This window comes from Peromyscus leucopus, chromosome 9 (assembly GCF_004664715.2).
Source record: "Peromyscus leucopus breed LL Stock chromosome 9, UCI_PerLeu_2.1, whole genome shotgun sequence".
Lineage (NCBI taxonomy): Eukaryota > Metazoa > Chordata > Mammalia > Rodentia > Cricetidae > Peromyscus > Peromyscus leucopus.
Genome location: NC_051070.1, coordinates 68655331 through 68681120, shown reverse-complemented (window position 1 = coordinate 68681120; position 25790 = coordinate 68655331). Strand labels below are relative to the sequence as shown.

Genomic DNA, 25790 nt, shown 5'->3' with positions numbered 1-25790 from the left:
TGAAGACATTTAACCACCTATCAGATGAATGACCATTAACTTTTATATCTTAATTATCTTTGTTTTTAGTAGTTATTAATAAATCAGAAACCCTCATAAGACTAGGATTTTAACTAAGGTAACTTATCTCTGTTAAGATTTTGAGTTTTAGCTGGGCAGTGGTGGCACATACCTTTTAATCTCAGCACTCAGAAGGCAGAAGCAGGCAGAGTTCAAGGCCAGTCTGATCTACAGAGTAAGTTCCAGGACAACCAAGACTATACAGAGAAACAATGTCTCCAGAAAAGGTACTCTGTAAAAAGGTCTTTTGACCCCCAAGAGTCATGAGCCATATGTTGAGAAATTGTTCCAAGTTCTTTGCCAGACTTAAGGCTGCTGTCTTACTGCATCATAAGATAGGACTATTCCAATTTCTGGCATTTAGTAGTTGTGGTACTAACTTTAATTGGCCAATGACCATACTGAGTATTTGGGATTCCAGTGTAGTCATGAGCCTTTTTCAGGGTGAGCCTTTAAGCATAAAAACCATGTTTTGGGCTGACATAGTTCAGTTAACAAAAACAGTCAGAAGCAGAACTAAAGGGGTTAAAAAGCAAGGTTAGCACATTTGAATATTTGCCCAGAATTATAGACATTGATGGATTAGGTCTTTGTTTTAAGATGACCTATGTAGCCTTCTGATTATTAACCCTGTGTTAAAGTTTTAAGTTAACTTTTTGATACAAATGTTACAGATTTTTAACCATACCCAATAACCAAGACACAGAGAATACGTAAACTCATATACCTTTAAGACCAGTCAGAAACAGACATGTAGTGGCCACATATATTCATACATTTAAAACAAACAGACAAAATCTTTCTTATTTCCTCCAGCTGTAATTTCAAGGAGGGATGTCTTACTACCGGCTGGATCCAATTCTCACGGGCACTGGAGAAAGCTGCCCATTATCCCAAGTACCTTCTGCGGTCACACATCTCATCAGGTGCTCAGAGAAAGGGAGGTTTTGGAATTTCCCAGTTACAGACCTCACTAGGAGGAAAGGAGTGTAGACCCACAAAGGATTATTTCCTTCTCCCATGCTGGCGGCCCCTGCCGGAGGGGGAGACATGGAAGATGAATCCGTGGAGGGTTGGTAAACTGAACCGTAGCCAGTATGGGGAAGGGTAGGAAAGGGTTCTGAGAAGGAGGTTTGGTGTCCCAGGACTGGGCAGAGCGCCGGGGAAGGGGCAGGTTGAGGTGGAGGCTAGGGAGCCGAGGGCTGAGGAGGAGGGCCTGGAGGCAACAATGTTTCCTCCTCCTGTGGGGGTTGAACTTTTGCCCTGGGCTTTAGAGCCAGGAAGGACGGAATACATTGACCCTGAGGTGGAAGGAAAGGTCTAAACCATTTTGGAGGTCCTTCACCAAAAAAGTCTGGGCTACGATGTATGTATGGAACCTGGTCAGGTTGCCTTAGCCCTCCAAAAATGATGTTTCTGACTGCAGACAAATCAGATAGGTTAAAAGAGCCTTCAGGTGGGCATCCAACTTTGAAGGCTGGCCACTCAAGCTGACAAAGGGTGCGGAGCCTCCCTGGGGAAGACAGTGTCTCCTAAGGTGTTAGCCTTCCTCTGAAATAAGGGAGGCCTCAGAAGCTTGTCCCATGATTTCAAAGTCAGTGATGAGACAGAGACCGACACAGAAAAGCTAAACCAAAAACCAAAGTTGACAGGAACAGACAGACCAATGGGACCTCACAAAAACACTTAGGGGAGACACAAAACCAGAGCCAGATGCTCCCCTGACAGGAACCAGAGACAAGTCAGGACCTCTCCCGTCCTCTGACCCAGGGAGCAATACTTCGTCCGGTTTCTCCTTTTTTTGAGTCCCAGATAGGCACCAACCAGAAACCAGAAACCAGGGCTTACCTCTAGAGGTCCAGATGATGGAAAAACAGTTCTAGGCGCTGCCAAAATTGGCTTTGGGCTCTATCGAGTGGGTGTTCTGATTCTCGGACAATGCACCAAAATGTTGTGGGTCTGAGGCTTCGAAACAACCCAGGCAGACACATAAAGCAAGATTTATTGCTGGGCAGCACAAACGGAAACTAACCGGTCAGGGACAACAGTGAGGACTGGAAAACTGACTGTGTCCCCAAATGTTCATCTCGGCAAATATTTAAGCACAAAACCCACAAGCATCCGTGCCAAGTTATGGTTACAATTTTCCACCAACCAGGGTTCAAAGATTAGGATTTTTCTAGGAACACTGTTCTTTGGTATGCTTATCTTGTTCTCATTGGTTAGTTCATTCAAGTTTGATGAGGTGGCTTGCTCCCCATTCAGGTCTCAACCTGCCATCCCGGATGTCAGTGATGGCGGTTATCCAGGCAGGTCTGGGGAAGTCTTGGGAACTTAAACTTTCTTTGACCCTGCTTTTAAAGTGGAGTCTAGAAACAAGATGGCAATATGTAGGCAAGCACCTTTTGTTTATTCCCAACGTTATATTCTAAAAGGTCCAAATCAACGCCCACTAGAATCTCTTGATGGGTTCACAAGGGCCACAATTGGACTTTTTTTTTTTCCCTTTTAAGGTTGGTCTCTAGAGTGATGAGCCCATGATCTGCTTTTATGTCCTTTAATGGTTGTTGGGACGGCTAAAATTAGTGATACCCCTCCCATATGACTTCTAGACAGGGAGAAAGGAGACACTTAGTCATGATTTGATTCTTTAGGGAAAAACAGTGGACCTGCCTCTCCTGGCTGTAGGTAGGTGCTGCAGTGATCCAAGGACTGAAGTTTAATATGTTGGCAATATTTTTTTTTAATCAAGAAGAAAATGATTAGTGAGATAGTTATATAACATCTTTTTGTTTTTGGTTTTTCTTCCAGACAGGGGTTCTCTGTGTAACAGTCCTGGCTGTCCCTGAACTTGCTTTGTAGACCAGGCTGGCCTCGAATTCACAGAGATCCCCCTGCCTCTGCCTTTGTCTCCCAGTGCTTGGATTAAAGGCGTGCATTACCACTGCCCAGCCCTAAATAACATCTTAAGTAAACCTATGTCTAACGTGTGGGGAATACAGTCTTTTGGATTGCTACCATCATCTTTGTCTTTGCTTACACTTTCCGATGGGTATTTAACTGGCTAGAATAATTATTATTGTCAAGGCCAGTTGAGGGTCGGGTCCCTTGGGCTGGAGAGGAACTTCCGGCTCCTCTAGTCTCTCTTGCAGCACTTGTTCCGTCTGTGTAGGGAGAAGTCCGAGTCCTTGCTTTACTTTAGCCTCCTTTGGAAGCACTGAAGAGATAGTTCCTCTGTGTTGACCCTTGACCCTTCTGTTTGTAGACTGGACACTGGTTGGAGTACACGGAGGTCTCCATGGCTGCCCTGAACAAGAACACTGATGACTTTCCAGTTACAGACCTTTTTCTTTTCTTTTCTTTTTTTTTTTCTTTTCTTTTTTTTTTTTTTTTTGAGATAGGGTCTCACTATGAATCCTTGGCTGGCCTGGAATTTGCTATGTTGACGAGGCTGGACTCAAACTCACAGAGATCCCCCTGCCTCTGCCTCTGAGTGCTGGGATGAAAGGTGTGCACCACCACACCCAGCTTCAGTCACAGAATATTATGAGAGAAGTCTCACAGTTGCCTGAGACTTCATTGACCTTGGAAGGTGAGAGGGAAAGTATTTTTCCTTTTAATCCCTCAGACCACATTAGTGTAGCCTGAAAGTATGGTTGTGGAACTCCCAGAAGATCAGTTACACACGTCTGGTACTTTTTAACTATTGTACAAAATTTTGAAAATCCAGACACTTCTAAATAAACTTTGATTGCACATATATTTTAGCCAGTTCTTATAATTGTTGAATTTTGATCTTAGAAACTTTAATAGCATAAACATTATCTTCAAGTCTTTCTGAAAAAACATATTTGTCCTAGTCAGGGTTTCTATTTTGTGATGAAATAGCAAGACCCAAAACAACGTGGGGAGGAAAGGGTTTATTTTGCTTACGCTTCAGCATTTCTGTTCATCATCAAAGGAAGTCAGGACAGGAACTCAAACAGGGCAGGAACCTGGAGGCAGAAGCTGATGCAGAGGCCATGGAGAGGTGCTGCTTACTGGCTTGCTCCCCATGGCTTGCTCAGTCTGCTTTCTTATAGAGCCCAGGACCACAGCCCAGGGATGGCACCATCCACAATGGGCTGGACCCTTGCCATCAATCACTAATTAAGAAAATGCCCTACACGCTTGCCTGCAGCCTGATCTTCTGGACGCATTTTATTAACCAAGATTTCCTCCTCTCAGATGACTCTAGCTTGTGCCAAGTTGACATAAAACTATCCGGCACAGTACCAACAGTACCTTACTTAACTAACTGAGACCTTTATAATGTCCATAGGCTTTGTTAGTTTTGTTTTTCATTCTGGAAACTTCTAGTCATCTTAATCTTTGTCTGTCTATCTATCTATCTATCTATCTATCTATCTATCTATCTATCTATCTATCTATCTATCTCCCTCTTTATTAAGTGATTTTTATATTTATAACATTTAAACATTTTATTTGCTGGGTTTCTTTTTAAATATCCTGAGACATAATAGCATTAATAAATACATTTACCATCTTCTCCCTGTGGGGCACTAAATGATGTCTATCACTTCCTCATAATGTCTCAATGACAAACTAAAGTTGGATTTCATCAAAGTTCACCCTGGGGAACCAAAGAATTATTGGGCTTAATTACAGAGCATGAGTGGCATTATTGACAACTGTGTGGGTGACCCCGAAGTGGTTACATTGGAAAGTCTTCACCCAACGAATATGAAGGCTTAGTCACAGAGACAAAGCCCTCTTCGTCTTAGTCTTTCCCAGTCTATGTACCCTAGTTTCCCCCCAGGACCTTGAGGCCCTATGTGATTGGGCCTAACTGCACATAATCAGCTTCAACGGCCTTGTGCATCTCTTCTTTATGTGGAGGTGTAATAAGATTTAACAAGTCCTGCCACGATCATTCCAGGCAGGCATGTAGATGTCTGACTTAGAAGATACTGTGTAACAGCATCTCGATTAAAGACAGTTTGATGTAAATTACACACATAGGACAATCTAGTAAATTAATTTTACCTGTGAGGAAACTTTGAAAGGAATGTGTTTGGGTCTGAGGTGGATGGGCCAAACCCCTTCTCCACAGCCAGCTTTTCAGTGAGCTTATTTAAGTATTCAGTTGTATGACAACTTACTGACATTATCTATGCTCAAAAGACATTGGTTTTTTTATAAAACGAATCCAGTGGTTTCAACTGAACAGAGAGCTGACGGTTGAGTCCCAGGACAACTGGCAGGTCTTTTAAAACACCTTCATAGAGTTGTCAGTGAAATGAGTGTTATCTGTTGGGTCTGACGAAGCCCATAAGAGACATACAGTGTTTTTCTTTTAGACTGTTATGAGACAGTTATAGAGTTAATATTCCTTCTCATTGAGGAAGCACTCGGCGCACTTAGAGATGGATACAGGAAAAAGCTCTTTAATAAGCATGTGTGATTGGTTCTGGCTAATGCCTCAAACAGAAAATGTCACCACCTTATGTAGCCTTTGGCTTATACACCTCACATACACTCATCCTTAAGTCTCCTCTAGCCTAGTCCCGGGTTTCACTTTGCATGTTTTAAACTGTGACAGCAGAGACTAGGCTGGCCCCTTGGGCAGACGGGAGATTTACTCAGCAAGGATGCTGCCAGGACTAGTTCTTAACTACACCAGTGTTGTTCTTTTTGAACAGTTGTTACCCAGGGACATGTCCACCTCTCAGAATTATGCTTTTCCTAATAACAGACCCTGGACTGAGTGGCAGACTAGGACGTAATGACAGTTGTCGTCCTGTGCTGCTCCCTTGAGCTGCCTATTAGAAGCATGCTCTTTGTATTGGAATGGGTCTGACTGGAGTCCAATCTTGGTGAACAAACATTAGTGGAAATGTTTTCCCAGCAACCCTAAATGTCAATTGTGGTACAAAGTTTTAATTCCTATAACTTCTTTTCCTTTTTCCTTTTCTTTCCTTTCCTTCTTTCCTTCCTTCCTTCCTTCCTTCCTTCCTTCCTTCCTTCTTTCTTTCTTTCTTTCTTTCTTTCTTTCTTTCTTTCTTTCTTTCTTTCTTTCTTTCCTTCTCTCTTTCTTTCTTTCTTTTTTTGTTTTTTTTGAGACAAGGTTTCTCTGTGTAATAGCCTTGGCTGTCCTAGAACTCACTCTGTAGACCAGGCTGGCCTTAAACTCACAGAGAGCTGCCTGCCTCTGCCTCCCGAGTGCTGGAATTAAAGACATGTGTCACCATCACCCAGTTTAATCCTCACATTTTCTAACGAGCCTGGTCAATATACTTATCTAGAATTGGAGGCCGCGTTCCTTTAGAAAAATTCTATGTCATGTAACAATATTTCCTAAGCAAATTCATTAGTAAATCCTTTATAGCATCCACTTTATTTCTACAAGTTCTTCCTGCATGAACGAAACATTTGGTTTTGAAGGGTTACTCTATGATGCCTGTCAGTTAATAAGGTCACAGGTACATGATAGTCTGCATTTATGATCAAGCAGGATCAGGCTGGCCAAGAAAGGTATCCGTATTTACCATGTGTAGCTCTTCTCTGTCTCAGTTTGGGGGACCAATTGCACAAGAGTTTATATTCACCTATATTCAGTTTGTGTATATCTGTAGATGGGGGCAGACCACTTGAAAAACTTAAGTATTTTTCCCTTTACATGTCCCCTTTGGCCTCCCTTTTAAATGTGTAAGTACTTATAACCTAGAGAACATTAAACAGAAAACTATAAAAAAAAAAAAAATCAAAACAAAGCCCAGACATATAAAGGAATCAGAAATCAGGAGGTGTGAGGCTGAGAGTACAGGTAGTCTAGAAGACCCGTCACCCGCGAGCATAACAATGAATAAGCAGGAAGAACACTCTAGAAGAGAAAGCTGGGGTGGGGTGGGGTGAGGAGCGGAAGTGAAGGGAGGCAGTGGAGGATGGTAATGTTCAGAAAAGACAGAGAGGCTGGCCTGGCCTGGGAGGGCTGGCCTGGGGGTGGGGGCTGGGGAGTGGGGGAGGGAGTCTGGTATGCTGGGATCTTGGGGCTGTGTGGGTTGGGAAGGAGAGTGAGAGTCCCCCTCGTCACAGAAGTGACAGAGTCAAGCAGTGTGTGTGGGGAGAGTGATTAGCTGGGCCTTGCTTTTGAGGTCTGGTTTCCCCAGGCAGAGGAATGGCGGTCTGACAGACAGTCAGGTTGGAGGAGGATACGAAGACGGAACACAGGCATGGCCAGGCCACTAAAGAAATGGGGGATACCCCACACTGCTTGCTGAGAATTGTGTGTGTCAGGATCCCTCACAAGAAAACTAACGGGGAATTGGGAGAGGAGGTGTGAGGGGATAGTGGAGAAAGCATCGTTAGGTCTGTGACAGCAAAGTGGCTGATGCGTGATGGCAAGAGGGACAGCGGAGCATCGGGGTGACCAGTAAGTGGTGGGGGTAGGGGATGGAGTCTGGGGGGATGCTTTGTGGCCAAGGATGAACAGTTAGGTTAAGAGTAAGGAGGAAGCTGGGCAGTAGTGGCGCACGCCTTTAATGCCAGCACTTGGGAGACAGAGGCAGGCAGATCTCTGTGAGTTCCAGGCCAGCCTGGGCTACAGAGCGAATTCCAGGACCGGTGCAAAGCTACACAGAGAAACCCTGTCTCGAAAAACCAAACCAAACCAAGAGTAAGGAGGAGATTGGTTTAGGGGAAGACGTCTCTGGTAGAGTTTGAAAGGGAGGAGGGAGGGGCTCCTCTGCTAGAGTACAAGGGACTAAGTTTAGAAGTTCCTGTAGATGAATTTCTAAGTGGTCTTATTAAATAAAAAACATGGAGCCAAGGGCTGGAGAGATGGCTCAGCGGTTAAGAACACTGGCTGTTCTTCCAGAGGTCCTGAGTTCAATTCCCAGCAACCACATGGTGCCTCACAACCATCTATAGTGAGATCTGGCGCCCTCTTCTGGCCTGCAGGCATACATGCAGACAGAACACTGTATATATAATAAATAAATATATATAATATATATTTAAAAAAAACAAGAAAAAACAAAAACAAACAAACAAACAAAAAACCAAAATAAAACATGGAGCCAAATATAAGAGTGAAAGCCTTAGAGAGATCAGGGAAATAGGGAAAGCCACCAGCAACCTTAGTGCACCAAGTCTGTAGCTTCCAAATGCGAGCTCCTTCCTGTCTTACCCACGCCTTTATTGCCTTGCTTTTCTACCCTCTCATTGGCTATCTTAGCCCAGCTACCTCACTTTCTTGTCACTCTGTCTGTACAGACCTCCAGGTCTCTATGGTTGGTACTGGGATTAAAGGTGTCTCTCACCACGCTGGGCTCTGTTCCCTAGTATGGCCTTGAACACACAGAGACCCTGCCTGCTAAGTGATCGGATTAAGGGAGTGTGCTGCCCGACTTCCTGTTTAATTAAAATAGCTGGCCCTTTCCCCTGATCTCCAGGCAAGCTCTATTAAAGCACAAATGAAATATCACCACAAGTTCCTGCTAACAGGACTTGATATGCCAGACAGTGGGACGTGGGAAGAATGGGAGCGGAGCTGACGGAAGGCTTGGAGGGAGAGAACCTTGGACCGTTTGCGGTTTCCTCCAAAGGTGGGGGTGAGGTCTGCAAGGTGGCAGAGTCCAAGGTACCAAATCCAGGCCATCAAGGGCATACTGGGGGCCAGATCAAGACCCAGCTTGAGGCCCAGTTGTTTGAAAATGTGGAGGAGATAAGTCAAAGGACTATCTTTGGGAATGGAGTGGGGGCGGTGTTGGGTATGGTGTGGGTCTGAACTGGCCAGAACTAGGGTCCTTCTTGGAGTGTTTCCCCAAAGGTCAGAAATGTCACTGCAACAAATTATCAGGAAGCACGGAAGACCTCCAGGATCTAAAATGAAGTCGGAGCCCCAGGGAGCCGTTGGGAAACTGATGGGGTCTTTACCCACTTCTGTGTTCTCAGCGGAGAATGGTTGATGCGGGGTGTAGCTCCGGAAACACCAAAGACACCTCCCAAGGGCTGGAGCTTGGGTTAAAGGATGAGAAAGAGTGAGTTTACCACTCATGGCCGTAAAGGGTTAAGATAAAATCCCTGCACATGGAATGAGGCAGCTGGAAACCACGGTCCCAGGTGCATGAGGTCTCCAGGTCAGGGACTGGCCTCTGCTCAGCCTTAGCGAGTTCAGAGGACCCAGTGGCTCTCAGAAAGATAAAGGAAAAATGGGAACCAAGAGATGTAGAAAAGAACTTGGCAAAAAAGGGGTCCAGTGGACTTCTGCCCTCCTGGAGGTAGTTTTGGTACCAAAATATAAGAATTAAACAAGCACAGGGAAATGAGAGAATGGAAACCCAGCTCGGCCTAGACAGCAGGAGCAGCCTTTTATAGTTCTGAGAGGGTCGTCTCAAGACGCAGAGGCTGTGTGTGAGGGTGCCGGAGAGCACACAGTCTAGAGCCTGGGAGGAGATTCTGTAACTGAGGGTGTGGGAGTGAGGCAAGCAGGCTTTGCCAGGTCCAGAAGCTGTGGTCGTGGATAAACTGAAGGCTGGGAGACATTAGAATTCCTGTTCTGGCAACCTCTCGGCTCAGGGTGTGTGTGGCGGGGGTCAGCTCCTTCCAGAATTCCACCAGCAGCAGACTTCCTGGAACTCTGGGCCTGTTTTAGGACCCTGGGTTTTTTTTTTGGGGGGGGATGGGATTTTCTTTTAGTATCTCTCTGTCTGCGTAGAGGAAGTCGTTTCCTGAAGGTTCCAACTGAGTCAGCTGGAGGCCAGCATGCAGAGCATCTGTGTTTTGGGCTGCACCTGGCACACTTCAGCCTCTGGCTGCGCAGAAGGCTCTAATCCTGCATTTCTCTCTACCTGTGTGATATGTAACCTTCAGTGCCCCCCTGCATCCCCTACCTCCCACCCCCCCAGCTTACCTGTCTGCTCACAGAAATTTCTGCTTCAGACTTATGTGTGTCAAGCTTCAGCCTCTGGCTCCATCCACAGTCTGTGTGGCCCTCTGTCTCCGCTGTGGTTCAGGCAGCCCTTGGTTCACTCCCTCTCCAGCTGGTTGTTCCGGGGCATCACTGGTGTGAGGGAGGGCATGCTTCGCTGGGGCCCCTGCTGACCTTGGCCCTGAGCCCCTAGCCATGTGTTGCAGATGGGCGCGTGCTCGTGGGCCCTCCTGCCTGCTTGGTGGGGGTTCTCACCTGGCTTATTAAGCTTAGTTATTACGTTATTGTTCAGTTATTATCTCTTTGAGGAATACAGATTATTGTGTATTATCCTGACTGTTTTTCTTTCGTTCAGCGGAACCAATAGGGCTTCTAATTTACTGTCTTATATGGAACCTCACTTCATTCTTATGAGTTAATATCTTTTTTCCTTCCCCCCTTCCACCCCTTCCCCTTTCCTTTCTTGAGTGTTAGGGACGAAGCTCGGGGCTTATATGTTCCAGGCAAATACTCTATCACTGAGATCCAGCTTTTACGAGTCAGTTTTATAACTATGGGATTTCCACAGCTGTTTCCTGACCTGAGACTCAGTTGAAATGAACTCTGTCTAGCTGGGTCTCCTGCACCCTCTGCTGCCAGCCGTGTGTGTGTGTGTGTGTGTGTGTGTGTGTGTGTGTGTGTGTGTGTGTTGGGGTGATGGGGGAGGTAGGAGACTATCTCATGCTCACGAATGCCACACTAAGGAGCAATGGACCCTTTCCTCCAGGGCAGCAGGATCCAGCAGGATCAAGCCTGTTTACCATGCTCCGAGCGGTAGCCTGGGCCCACCGGTCCCTGTCCCACTCAAGCAGTGGGTTCTCTGCGAGAATGCAGAGCAGTGGAGCAGCCCGGAGCGGAGTCCTGGCTGAGCGGGTGGCTGTGCTCACAGGGTCCACTGTCGGGTGAGTGTTCTGATCTCCTGGGGGGTCTTAACCTCTTACACTGAGGGACCTTGGCCTCTGTGGAAAGACTCAGCGTTGCAGAGCAGGGTATCCACATCTTTGTGGATTTCCGGGAGGGAGTCGGAGAGGGGTGAGGCTGACTTGCACTCTGCCTGCCCGCAGGATTGGCTTTGCCATCGCCCGACGGCTGGCCAAGGATGGAGCCCACGTGGTCATCAGCAGCCGGAAACAGCAGAATGTGGACCGAGCGGTGGCCACGCTGCAGGAGGAAGGGCTGAGTGTGACGGGCACTGTGTGCCATGTGGGGAAGGCTGAGGATCGGGAGCGGCTAGTGGCCAAGGTGAGAGGTCAAGGAGTGAAGGACAAGGAGAGGGAAGCCCAGAACCTCTGCCTCACTGCTCAGCCCTGAGAAAGGCAGGATGGGAATGGGGTCCCAGGCCTTCTGCAGAGTGACAGCTCCACAGTTGAAGAAATGTATAAAGGCATGGGGGATGCCCCAGATGATTCCTGGGGAATGTGTTAGACCTCAGGACCCATGGGTCCAGTCAGGATGCTTCCCTTTACAAGACTGGTTTTCACAGGGTCTCTGTGACCATTCCTGGTTAATGTAGCATCACAGCAGCAAGCTGGGCCTCAAAGCCCTGCACTCCTAGGCTGCTCTGGAAAGATGAGTCCTTCTTGGGCCATCTCCACCCTCTCCCACAACTCTCTCCCATAGGCTCTGGAGCACTCTGGAGGTGTGGATTTCCTGGTGTGCAACGCTGGAGTCAACCCTCTGGTGGGGAGCACTCTGGGGGCCAGTGAACAGGTGTGGGACAAGGTGAGATGTCAACCAAGAAAGCTGGGGGTCTGATACCAGCTCTGTACTGGGCTCCTTCCAGAAGGTATTGTAAAGGTGGGGGCCCTGGATGGTGGGGCTGACTTATGCTGCATTGTGGTTTATTTTAAAATCCAGCCCCCACACTCTTCCTGCTTTTTCTTCCCATCACTTATATACTTACTTTCTCAGTGACTGTTATGCTGGTTGGTTGTCATCATGACTAATTATCTGATAAAACACAGGGAGGAAGATTTGGTTCTTAGCACAGAGTTTCAGACCATGTGTGGCTTTATTTACTTAGGGGCTGTGATGAGGCAGAGTATCATGCCAGGAGGGCTTGGAGGAGAGGCAGTTCTCACCTTATGGTGGTCAAGAAGCAGAGAAGGGAGCAGATGCCCACAGTGGCGGGTTTCCTTCTTCCCCTCTGTCTTAGTCAAGGCCCCATGGCTGTGAAGAGACACCATGACCATGGCAACTCTTATGAAAGAGAGCATTTGATTGGTGCTTGATTAATGCTTCAGAGGTTTAGTCTATTTTCATCATGGCAGGGAGCATGGCAGCAGGCAGGCAGATATGGTGTTGGAGAAGTAGCTGAGAGTTCTACATCTGGATTCTCATGAAGGCTGTAGGGAGAGAGACAGACAGACAGACAGACACTGGGCCTGGCTTGAGCTTTTGAAACCCCAAAGCCCACCCCTAGTGATACACTTCCTCTAGTAAGGCCACACCTACTCCAACACACCTGTGGCCACACCTCCTAATCCTTTTCAAGTAGTGCCACTCCCTGATGACTAAGCATTCAAAATATAGGGGTCATTCTTATTGAAATCATATTATATTGGGTGGCGCTGCCCAAATTCACAGCAGATCTCTCAAGAATGTCTCTAGAACACCCTCACAGACATATCCAGGAGTATGCTTTACTAATCTAAGTATCAATCAATCAATCAATCAATCAAGGTGACAGCCAAGATCAACTACCACTTACTATGTGCTAGATACTGTTCCAGGCCTGGGCACATGGCTCTATCAGGAAGAGTCTTGTTGGGCTGTACATGGCTCATAGTGTTCCTCTGGGGACTTGATTAGTCAGGACGGGGTCTATGGACCCAGACATTCTGGCCCCCCATGAATTCACTCCTTACCCTTAAGGGTCTGGGAGAGACTCTGTAAAAAAACGACTCTAAGATGCTGGGCAGCAGTGGCACATGCCTTTAATCCCAGCACTTGGGAGGTAGAGGCAGGTAGATCTCTGTGAATTAGAGGCCAGCCTGGTCTACAGAGCGAGATCCAGGACAGGCACCAAAATTACACAGAGAAACCCTGTCTCGAAAAACAAAAATAAACAACAACAACAACAACAAAAAGACTCTAAGTCATCTTGGGGTCTGTTAGTCTCCCACTTCCTATTCTATTGGGTCCTAAGGTCTGTTCACAGTTCTCCCTGGTAGACCAGATGGCCGTGGATTGAATTGTGTTATCCCCGTTCCCTGCTGTGTTCCACACACTGAGTCAAGGCTCTTCCTGCCAGGTGACCTTGGTGTGCTGGGTTTTGATGATACCATCTTCAGTCCCTTCCCTTGTCGCTGCCCCTGACTGAGTGCCCTTCACTCCATCCTCAGAGATGACCTGAAATTTGAACTGCCGGCAGCTGCCACTGAGGGGCTTCCCAGGCTAGGTAGCTTCATTTCCAATGTCTCTGAGAGGCCATTTGTGACTACACATGGCATTTCATTGCAAACAGTCTCCTGTTCCTTCTGAGTCCCTCCTTTTGGTGTCTCAATTCATGAGACCATGACTTTTTTCTCAGACTGTTAGAAAGCATCCCTCTTGAAGTGGCTAGCACATGCCGACCACTGACCTGACCCTCTCTGATGTGCCCCTGTTATTCAAGGACCAGATAGTCAATAAGTTTCCTGCTCACTGGACAGGCGTTTTTGATGGAGTGATTGTCCATGGATCATATCTGCCAACATCTTGGAGGTATTGTCATAAAATGAGTTTGGAATTGATGGTAATATGACCAGAATGAAAATCTCTCTTACACTCTAAGTGACTGGAACTTTTGCTGGTCCTCACAGCCAGTGTTAATAATACACCTTGTGGTCCTTTAAGACTCAAGGTTGCTAGCCTACTGTGCTCAAACTGTTTGTTTAACCTGCCTTTAAGAGAGCAAGACGCCAGGCGGTGGGGGCGCACGCCTTTAATCCCAGCACTTGGGAGACAGAGCCAGGCAGATCTCTGTGAATTAGAGGCCAGCCTGGTCTACAGAGCGAGATCCAGGACAGGCACCAAAACTACATAGAGAAACCCTATCTTGAAAAACAAACAAACAAACAAAAACAAAAAAAAAGAAAGAAAGAAAATAAAAGAGAAATATAACACCAACATCACTTGCCTAGGATTTCCTATGTAGTTGACTTTTACAACCCAAGTTAGTGCATAACTATAATGTATATACTCTTCCATGCCCTTGACCCAGAGCACATTGTATGTGTGTTTGTAAGTGTGCTATGATAATCACTTGCTGAAGATAAAACAGGTCTAAAGCAACCTTATGAAACAGCTGTCTGCCGTAAACGCTAGAAGCAGCACATGGGTATTGCTTGATAGCCTCTGTCGGTTTGTTATCTGGGTCAGTTTGTGACTTAATCCCTTGTGAAACTTCGCTGAAGATTTCTAAGTGTCCCTCACAACTTCCGAATGCGATGCTTTCTGGGCTGTTCACTAAAAGAGAGAACACAGCCCTCTGTTAGGGACAGATTCACAAGGCCGACATTGGGCAGCCACAGGGACACAGACTCAGACACATTCCACAGAGAGATTACAGACAGGCCAGGAACCATGTGCTCCACGGTGACAGGAGACACGGACAGAAGTGGAGAATCCACATCTGGGCTAGCTCTTGGTCAAAGTCCTCCAAGAGGAAGTCTGTAGATCTTTTCCTTAATGTGACAGGGACTCATTTTGGCGACTCTGAGTCTATCACTTAAGCATTTAACCAATGAAAGATTTACCAGACACAGCCGGGCAGTGGTGGCACACGCCTTTAACCCCTTTCTGGTGACCTGTTCTCAAAGCTTCTTTCTGAATAGCCAGAGCCGTCTAGTTTCCAGTTTCTGTTGGTGCTGCCTTCTCCCCCCCATCCCTCCTGCTGCTCCCCTTCTTCCTGCTTTTCTGTCTCCTTTTGTGAAAGGATCTCCTGCAGCCCAGACTGACTTCAGACTCACTGTTTATCTGAGGCTGGCCTTGAACTCCCGAATCTCAGCTTTTCCCCCCAAGTGCTGGCGATTACAATCAGGCACCACCATGCCTGGCTCAGCCCAATCTCTTAAAAAGCCATCTCCTTTCTTCAGACTATTCTAAATATTTTTGAGGCTGTGCTCACAGGCCTAGCTCTTAGCCTGACTGCCTATAAGCCATGGGCAAGTTGACCCACTCAGAAATGGAACTGGTTTCTCGAAGTCTGAACAAATTATAAGACTCCAAGTGTCACGTGGCCAGGGCTGACCATGGCTTCCTCCAACCCTGCCCCTCACTTGCTGTGATTTCAGATCCTAAATGTGAATGTGAAGGCCCCAGCCCTGCTGCTGAGTCAGCTGCTGCCCCACATGGAGAAGAGAGGGTAAGGATGTAGGGTGGGGATGAGAACTGTTGGGAGCGGGGGAGACTGAGGAGCAGGAGCAGAGTCAGGAGAAGGCTTGGGCACTTCCAGGAGGGGGTGAGGGGCAGAAGAGGTCTCTCTGGGGTCTCCACATTCTACACCTTCCTGTCTTACCTACCCTCTGTGTGGCTATTCTTTCTAATTCCAGAATTTTTGCATGAGGGTAGTGTTCCAGGAGCACGGGTATACACTCCTTGGCCTTGACCTTGCCAGGCATGGGAAGAGGCTGTGTTTTTTTATCTCCTTAACTGTGTGATCTGATCAGCCTTGCCTAGACTCTGGTCTTCCAGCTAAATAGTCCCTCTGTAGTTACTAACACCTATGACATGGATTTCCTATTTCACTCCAAAGACAAAAGCCTATCCCAGGCTGTTTCCTATGCCCTGTTTTCTGTCTTCAGTGCTTGCATCTGTGTCCGGACCTAAGTCTTACTGTGTTCCTCACTGACATGTTACATACTGGCGGAAGGTTGTCTTTGGGAGAAGAAAAAGTTCCCAACCGTCATTTCTTCCTTTTTTAAAAAATTTAAAATTATTTTATATGTATTGAGTGTTTTGCCTGAATGAACACCTGTGCACCATATGTGTGTAGTGCCCACGGAGGCCAGAAGAGGGCAGCCAATCTCTTGGAACTGCAATTACAGATGACTGTGAGCTGCCATGTGGGTGCTGGGAATTCCATCCCAGACCTTAGGAAGTGCAGCTAGTGCTCTTAACCACTGAGCCATCTCTCTCTAACCCCCTGACCATCGTGTGTGTGTGTGTGTGTGTGTGTGTGTGTGTGTGTGTGTGTGTGTGTGTGTGTGTCCAGAGGTAAAAAGCCAATGTCTTCCTCTATCTCTGCCCACCTTTATTTTTTTTTTTTAAGACAAGGTCTCTGACTGAACCTGGAGCTCACTGATTTGGCTTGACTGGCCAGTGAGCTCCAGAGATTCCCGTCTCCGCTTTTGCACACTGGGATCGCAGGCATATGCTGCCATGCTTGGCCCTTCACAGGGGTGCCGGGATCCACCTCAGGTCCTCAGGCTTTCACTACCAACATTTTACTGACTGAGCCACCTCCCTAGTGTGATGACCTCTATTTACTTAGTCTCTCCCCTGCTCTGGCTGCTTCTTAACAAGAGCTCACTGACAGGCCTTTGTCCCTCTGTCTGGGGTCATTTCACCAACCTACTCTATCTACTCTTCCTTCTAGTGCTCAGTTTTTTGCTTGTCTCTTCCGAGGAAGAGGTAGAAGAAGAGGACATTTATAAGGCAGCAGTTCTCAACCTGTGGGTCATGACCCCTGTGGGGGGTCACACAACCCTTTCACAGGGGTCCCCTAAGACCATCAGAAATATCAGATATTTACATTATGATTCCTAACAGCAGCAAAATCACAGTTACGAAGTAGCATTGAAAATAATTTTATGGTTGGGGGTCACCAAGGCATGAGGGACTGTATCAAAGGGTCGCAACATTAGGAATGCTGAGAACCACTGGTATAAGGGATAAACATGGACATTCTGTTTATGAGAAATAGGATTGGAGTCTCAGCTCTGTCACTCATTGGCCTCGGTTTCCTCATGCGGGGGCGGGGGTAGCGATGGGACCTTCACCGCATGGAGTGGCTATCATCATACCTCAATTGATGATAACCTTGACCTTCACTTCCCTGGCACCTGTCTCTTCCTAGGAATGCTGCCGTCATCTTGGTCTCGTCCATCTCAGCTTATTTTCCACTTGTGGTAAGTGCTCGGTTAGCTCAGTTGGTGTAGAGGAAGGTGTAGCCGGGTACTTTCCAGAGCCGCCCGGGGACAACATCCAGGACGACCCTTGTCTTTCTCCTGTGTCCTGGGCTGAGCTTGTACCCATGTAGCTTTGTTCTTTTTAACAAGGCTGGGCAGAGTGAGTCTGAGCTCTGGGCTTGTTCAGCTATGATCCTCTGTGAGTGAGAAATCCAGCACATACTTTCTTCTGTCTCTCTCCATCCCAGACACTTGTAATTCTCTTCCAGGAGCTGGGTGCCTACAACGTCAGCAAAACAGCCCTGCTGGGTCTCACTAGGACACTGGCGTTGGAGTTGGCTCCCAAGAACATCCGGGTGAATTGTCTGGTTCCAGGAGTTATTAAGACTGACTTCAGCAAAGTGGTGAGGACGGGGTGTCCCCAACCTGACAGCATGGCTGTAGCCATCACTGTCCTCTGAACTCGGCTGGATCTCAGTCCACTGATGCTGCAAAAGGCAACCACGGCTGCTTGTCCAGGTGGCCACGTTAGGGTCCCACCCATTTCCCTGTCTTAGTTGTATTGACTCTGTCTCCTCTCCTTGTCTAGTTATATAGCAACAAGGCTGTCTGGAACCACTTAAAGGAGAGCTACCAGCTACAGAGGCAAGTGGGGTTTGTGGCTCTGGTGGTCTGAGCATCTCTGGGGAGGCACAGCTGAGGCTGCTTCATTTCTCTATTGACTGGCTTTTCCCTTTGCTGAAGTCTGGGTTCCCATGACAGAGTCCCTCTAAGCCCTATGGGACCCCATACCATTTGTGGCCTGTGAACTCCCGGGCATCAGAACCAGAGTGCAAATATTCTTCCTATCCAGGATTGGTCAGCCTGAGGACTGCGCGGGACTTGTGTCCTTCCTGTGCTCAGCAGACGCCAGCTACATCACCGGGGAGAACATCGTGGTGGCTGGCTGTTCCTCTCGGCTCTGAGGGGTTTGGAGGGCCGGTCACCTGAGGGGAGCGGCATCTAAGGAGAGCGTCTGCAGCTGGGTTAGGCTAGCAGTTCGGGGCTCACTTATGCTAGGCTGGAGGAAAAAGAAAACCCATCAGCGTTCTCATTTCAGGATTCTCCACAGGATCACTCTAGATTTGATCGACGTCACCAACATTCGAGGCTCTTGATATGGGGCTGTGGGCTTAGGGATGTAATGGGCTTGGCATTCTGGAAGAATCTTCAGGGAAAGGAGTGGCAGCTAAGGCCCCAAAGGATCCCAAAGCTTTCTCTGTAATTCGTGTCTTACATTTATCTTTCCTAAAATAAAATCCGATGTGTTCTCACCTCTGGATGCTTCTGTTGAGGATGGAGTCAAGAGAAACATGGCAGGGACAGGCCTTTCTCATCTACTGTGCAGACCCATCACGGTGGGGACCAGAAGCAGGGCTGGCATTTGCTGACCCCTCTCCCTCTCTGTAAGGAGAGTGGAGGCAACGTTGTCTGCCTGAGGAACAGTGAGGGTCACCCAGAGGGAGAGCCCTGCTTCCAGATGGAGTGGGGAGAAGGGGACTTTGCTTGTAATGGAGCAGTGTTGGAAGGTGGAACCTGGTGACCCGGTGATGTATGGTTAGACTGGAGGAGACTGCTGTTGGGAGAGGAGAGGCTGAGGAGCAAGTACCGGTAAAAAACGGTGTGTGTGTGTGTGTGTGTGTGTGTGTGTGTGTGTGTGTGTGTGTGTGTGTAGGGGAGGTTTGCACTCCACCCATGGTTCTTGTCTCCTTCACGTCCAGAACCAGTGAGGGGAGGGAACGCCCCTACCTATGGGGAGGGGCTGGGAGGGGCAGCAGGAAGCCAGTGGCTCCCACTTCACTGGCTGCCCACAGGTCACGACCTCCTAGTGGCCTCCTGGGGCAGAGCAAGGATGAGGCCTGGAATGTTAGGTGTTCCCCCCCAGCCCTGCTGGGCTCTTTCCAACTCAGGGGTGGAGGGCTGTGGATACTGTGCGCACCTGCTTTCTTGGGAGATTTAACCTCAGTATCTACCAGGACTTGGTCCTAAGCTAATATCTGGGGGGTTGGGGGTGGGGTGGGGAGAAACTAACAAAAACCCCAGAAACAAAAGACATCCAAGACTGGCTCTCCAGAGAGCTCCTGCTGGCTGGTGGTCATGTGCCTGGGGAGGAGGAACTACGTACCACTAATCACGGAGGGCTGGGGTGGGACCAGTGCACTTACCAGTCCTCGGCTGAGGGGACAACAAACCCTCCATTGGAACAGTTGGTAGTATATTTGCATGTTTCAGCCAGGCCTCCAGCTGTCTGTGCCCAGGACCCACTGCCGTCCACAGTGGGGGGTGTCTCCACGCTGAACTGGGACAGAAGCAGTGGTCTTGGGGTGGCCTGAGACGGGGTAGCTGGGTTGGAAAGTTGGAGGTGGGCTTTTATGGCAGCCGGGGTCTGTGGCACCGGTGAGGTGAAGAGGAAAATGGGGACACCTTCAAGAGTGTAGTGTGCACTGTCGGTAATGCCAGGAGACAAACCGGGCTAGACCGTGCTGAGACCCGTCCCTCCCTAGGTCGAATCTGTGCTTTAAAAATTCAATTTTGGGGGCAAGTAGAAGAAACCATGGACCCGCCTGGTCTCTTGTGGCGTGGGGAGGTCAGGTGCCATTACAGTGAGAAAGTATATGGTGGAGTATGGGGGGGGGAGGGGGGGGAGAGACAGACAGACAGACAGACAGAATGGTTCATGTCCTGTGGAAAGAGGCAGATCTGAAGAGGTGAAGATGGTGAGGAGTGGGGGGCTGATGTGGGTGGCCTGCTTGCCACCCAGGGCCATGGTGATGTCCAGCCAGGGCTGCTGCTGAGGACCGTGTCTGGGTCCATGATCCTACCACAGCTGGAGTCTGTGTTGATGTACATGGCCCGTGTTGCCAGCAAAGGCCACAAGGATTCCCAGGTCCTGGGTTGCCACCTGGGGCCATGTTGTAGTCTTGGGACCACGCTCCTGCTGGACCCACGCCAATCCGAGAGGCCTGTGCTGCCACTCAGGGCCTTGGTGACATCTGGGTCCCAGCTGCTGCTGCTGCTGGCCATGTCTGGTCCCTGGTCCTGCCACAGCTGGGGTCTATGTTGATGTCCATGGCCCGTGTTACCACAGAGGCCCGTGAGAACCATGTGTTGAAATACAAGGGCTGTGCTGAGCTGGCCTCATCCCTCACTGGCCTGGGGAGAGCAGCCCCCCTCCCCCGCTCCACCAGAGAGCTGACCCCACCCTTCTCTGGACCTGGGATAGTAGAACCTCAGTGACCTGGCACAGGAAAGCTGGTCCTGCCCCTCATAGGAGAGCTCCCCCACAACATAGACACTTGGGAAAGCTGGTTCCACCTGTTTGATTGACCAAGTCAGCTACCACCTGTAGCACGAATCTTAAAAGTTCTTATTAATTAAAAACAAACCCAGGGCCAGGTATTGGGTTAAATGCTGGAAGATCAGAGAAGCAGAACAAGCCACAGCTTCCTCAACTTGCCAGTTCCTCAGCTGATCCTGTTTCCTCAGACTGGAAGCTTCTGAGTCCTCATCTAAATGGATCTCAGCTGAACTGCTGCTCAAAGCCTAAAAGCTTAACCAGCTCTAGTTCCTGGTTCTCACGCCTTAAATACCTTTCTGCTTTCTGCCATCACTTCCTGGGATTAAAGGCGTGAGTCACCATGCATGGCTGTTTCCAGTGTGGCCTTGAAGTCATAGAGATCCAGATGGATCTCTGTCTCCAGAAGGCTAGGATTAAAGGCATGAGTGCCACCATTTTCTGGCCTTTGTATCTAGTGGCTGTTCTGTTTGCTGACCCCAGATAGGTTTATTAGGATACACAATATTTTAGGGAACACAATATCACCACAACCACCCAGGCACACATCTAGGGCTTTGAGTTGGCACTTCCCAACATCTACCCTGTCTATGACCTACTGGAGTGCATGAAGGGACTGGTCCTGTGGAACCATAGCCCCAGGATCTCCATGACTCCAGGCAACAGCAGGGTATCTGAGAGAAGTTTCTGTGAAGGTCCAGTATTGATGGTGCACCAGAAGCCAGAGGCCTTGAACCTGACCAACAACACATTACATGATGAACATTTGCAAGGAAAGATGTTTGGACAAAAGGGTCTACTGCATGACATACAGCAACTCCCAATGCCACTAAGATGAATGAAGAGGCAATGGAGAGGCAGGAAAGTCAGAGGAGCAAAGTGTTTTTGTTTGTTTTAAAATTAATATTATTTTATTTTTTATTTCTTATTTTTATGACTTTTTCTTAAGTTTTCCTTGGGGGGGGGTGATACTACAAGGGTAAAGGACGAATATGGAGGGACTGGGATATTAGTGGGATTGGGCTACATGATGTGAAATTCCCGAAGAACCAAAAAAAATTATGCTTGAAAAAATTAAATTGTTGGACTCCCAGGTTGATATAACAGTGGTATTTGGAGACTAAGCTTTGGAGATAAATTAGTAAGTACACGAATCACAGGAATGGAGCCCATTGGAGCTGGTGGCTTTACTTAGGCTGAACTCGAATTTTCGAGTTTTTGTTCCTTTTAGTCTTTAGAAGCTCAAAGATACTGTCCTTTAATGCAGGAAAAGTTCCTGTAAATCCTAGTGGGTAAAAACATGACTTGTCAGTCCAGAGAGGGTTGGATGTCTGTATTTATATACAGCTTGGCAAGGTTAGGATTGGAATTCAAGTTCTTCTCCCAGCCAGCCTCCACGAAAAGTGACCGTCAGACCTCAGCCCGGCTCTCTCTTGCAGTTCCTGCATGGTCTGTTTCTTTTGAGAGTGGAGCCCAAGCAAGGATTTTAGGTTATGGAGCGGAAGTGAGGAGCCAGTGGTGAGAGTGAGCCAGGGAAGCGAGAAGCTGCTGAGTATCCCTGTTACAGGCAGGGTGGAGTCCAGAGGCCCCAGTAGAGATTCCTTAGTTCTTGTGTTTAGAACAAAGGACTTGATCAATGACACATGGACAATGATATAAACAGAGACAGTTTTTTTTTTTTTTTTTTCTATTTCCTTTTTCTTTTTTGGTTTTTTGAGACAGGGTTTCTCTGGTAGTTTTGGTGCCTGTCCTGGAACTCACTCTGAGGCCCAGGTTGGCCCCGAACTCACAGAGATTCGCCTGCCTCTGCCTCCTGAGTGCTGGGATTAAAGGCGTGCGCCACCACTGCCTGGCTCAGAGACAGTTTTTAAGAAAGAGAAAGACACTCTCTGGAATGGAAATAGGCCAGAGAGGGGGATAGGTCTGAGTCTCCAAAGCTCTGGGCTGCGGAGAGCGTCTATCCCTTACAGACTGCTTGTTTATATTGTGCCCCTTCCAGCACTCAGTGTTTAGAGATCCCGGGCTTCCTCCCACTCCCACAGCCCGTGGTGGGAGGTCTTTTCAGCCTTGCTCTGCTATTAGATTCTTACACATGCCAATTTTGATGCCCTTGGCCTTCCTTTTCACCCCATCCCTCTACTTCATCTTGCAGGAAGCCACTGCAGTCCACAGGGCAGTCTCCCCCAGGTTCTCCAAATTAGAGTTGTCACCTCTGTCCATCAAGAGTTGTAGGGATGGGGGATTATCAACCACTGTTTCCAACCGGAGAAGATGCTGTTCCACAGCGCAGCGATTCAAGGAGCACAGGCAGCACGCAGCTCACCCCAGCCACATCTGGAATTGGAACGAGGGCCAGAGGATGTGAGCAGGGCACTAACAGGGCTGCATTACAGTCTCTGGGAAGCATGCCCTCAAATGTGTTTGGAGGACAACGCTCACCCGCTGCTTTTGTGACACTCCAGGGAGAAAGTGAACTGCTCTTCACAAAATGAAACAATTGGTCCACTTCCCGACAGGATTGGCGTCCAGAAACGCCCGGAAGCTTTCAGGCTGCTAATCTCAAATCTCCACTAATGGTTTGAGCAGTCCTGTGGCTGTCCCTCGGGATTACCAGAAGAAACCAGAGAACGAGAAGGATGGAGTGGCAGGAAGGGAGGTTCACAGAGAAAACCCTTAATTAGCTAATCAGGCATAAAAGGAACTGGGTGTCTTTCAACAGCTGAATGTTCTATTTGCTACAAGTAGAATTACTTAAATGCAACACTATAAAAATTTCAAACATAATTTAAAAATCCCCTTTAGTTTTCTCTAAGCTAATATCAGAACACTTTCAGAACGTGAAGACCCCGGAAGGGGAAAATGTGCAGGGCTGCCTTCTGTCTGGTGTCTGGAGACAACAGAGAAAAGGTGCTGGTAGCAATGGTGGGGCCTTGGTGACCTGCTGAGTGCCCAGAGTGGATCTGAGATGTGGGGATCTGGAGCTTTGACACTGAGATCTCTCAGTAGTAACCCCAACTGTAGCACCAGCCATTTAGAATTGTCCTGGGTCTGATTTTATAAACTAGATGAACTGTCCTAATCTATAAGGAAGGTCACCCGGGCCACAAACCACTTACATGATATCTGGCTAATTTATGGGGAGCTTCTTTTAATAGGTAGGAGAGATGAGTACAAAATTTCACATGAAGGACACTGCCATCACCCCTGTTTTAACTTAATAGTGCTGCTGTGATCAAGCAAGCAAGCAAGCAAACAAACAAACAAATAGAGGCTGGAGAGACAGCTCAGCAGTTAAGAGCATTTGTTGCTCTTCCAGAGGACCTGGGTTTTGTTCCCAGAACCCATATGATGGCTAACAAACTGCACATACATACAAACATACATATATATATACATATGGGCAAAAATACTCATAAAAATCTTTAGAAGTACTTCTTAAAGAACAATGGCATATTTACTTATTACTGAGACAGGGTCTCATGTGTCTCAGGCTGGCCTTGAACTTGTTGTGTAGTCTTGTTTCTACCTCCTGAGTAGATTACAGATTAGCACTGCCATGCTCAGTGTATGTAGTGTCGGGAATAGAATTTAGGATGTTGTGAAGTCTAGGCAGGCATTGTAATAACAAGCTACATTCTTGGTCCATAATGGAAAATGTATAAAGAACGTACTTTATTCTTAAGAATTTTGGAGGCTGTGAGGGCAGCAGCATTTGATGTCTGGTAAAGATTGTTCTCTGCTTGCAAGATGGTGTCTCACTGCTGTGTCCTCATGTGGTGGAAGAGAAGCACAGGCCACACTCCCTTGAACCCTTTTATCAATTAATTAATTTATTAGTTCTTGGAGAGTTTCATACAGAGTGTTTTGATCATAATCAGCCTCCCTCAGATCTTATTATCCATCATACCCGGCTATGAACCCTTCAAGCAACAACAATGACGGACCTGGAAAGACATGCGTGTGGGTGCAATAGTGGTACAAATATCCTGGGAGTAACCACCCACTTCCTGATTAGACTTAAGTCCCACCCCACATGATGACACTCACATTCGGTACCATTATCAGGCTAAGGACTATGGATCAACAGGTTAGAAAGCCTAGGAGAGAACCTGCTACTGCTAGGCTGCTAACTGGATATAGGGTTAAACTGACTCCTAATGACTTATGGAACCCTTGAAAGGTCCTAACACCACCCATAAGGTCTCTGTTCTCATAATGTAATCCTGTCCTAAAGGCCCCAACTCTGAATACTATCACATTAGTGTTCAAATTTCAACATAGGAACTTAGGAGGGCAGATTCAGACTTAAGCTCCTACCACGTGCGTTGGCTTTACAGGCAGGGGCCCTGTTAGGTAGGGCAGGCCTGAGTTGTTTGTAGCACCGGCTTTAAGCAAGCAGCTCACGGTTAGTCCGGCCTGAAGCCAAGCAGACCTGGGCCCAGGCTAGGAAGCTGACCATTTGGACTAGGGAGCCAGCCGCCTGGGCTAGGGAGCCGGCCCTTGCGGGAATCCGGACCTGCCACCAAGCCAAGCGGTTTTTAATGGATTCTTGTCACGTTGGGCGCCAGATGTAGATGTAACCAACCGTCTTATTAAATAAGAAACACAGAAACAATGTAAAAGAGAAAACCGAGAGGTCAGAGCTCAGAGCTAAAAATCTCACCCTTCCTCCTGTGGTGGTCCTAGCTCTCCGAAAGAGAGCTATTTCCTGTGTGTATGTCTTTTCACAGTCTTTTTGTTCTGCCTTCTCATTGGTTGTAAACCCAAACATGCGACTGCCTCGTCACTGCCTGTATGTACAACCCCCCAGGTCTTCAAGGCGTATGTCTCCAATGCTGGCTGTATCCCTGAACACACAGAGATCTACCTAGCTCTTCTACCAAGTGCTGGGATTAAAGGCGTGTGCCACCACTGCCCCACTCTTGCTATGGCTCTAATAGCTCTGACCCCCGGGGCAACTTTATTTATTAACATGCAATCAAAATCACATTTCAGTACAATTAGAATACCACCACACACCCCAATACAAAATAGATCTCTCTAGACTACATCAGAAAAGGCCATTGTCACAATATTCCTGCAACTGATTCTGTTTTCTTCCACAACCTCCTGAACTGTCAGCTAACTTCACACCAAGCCTTTCTAGGAGACTGTGTCCTCCTTCTGCCTTGCTCTGCTTGCTGAGGCTAAGCACAGATGCAGGTGTGAGGGGGTGTAGCCGCCTGAGGATTCATAATCCAACCTACATTCTTGTCACAGAGGCTATTTCTTTCTCCCAACTTGATGCCTTCTCTCCAGCAAGCTTGGTCTCTAG

At 47.8% G+C, this 25790-nt stretch overlaps 1 protein-coding gene across 1 annotated transcript; it reads left to right on the top strand.

The window, feature by feature from the left end:
- The first annotated feature begins 10767 nt into the window (after nucleotides 1-10767).
- On the top strand, nucleotides 10768-18435 carry LOC114708747 (dehydrogenase/reductase SDR family member 2, mitochondrial-like). Its single transcript, XM_037208816.1, has 7 exons — nucleotides 10768-10932; nucleotides 11095-11272; nucleotides 11651-11752; nucleotides 15307-15377; nucleotides 17091-17142; nucleotides 17412-17546; nucleotides 17732-18435. The coding sequence occupies exons 1-7, from the start codon at nucleotides 10793-10795 to the stop codon at nucleotides 17816-17818; spliced, it is 765 nt and encodes a 254-aa protein (XP_037064711.1). The 5' UTR covers nucleotides 10768-10792; the 3' UTR covers nucleotides 17819-18435.
- Nucleotides 18436-25790: the final 7355 nt, after the last annotated feature.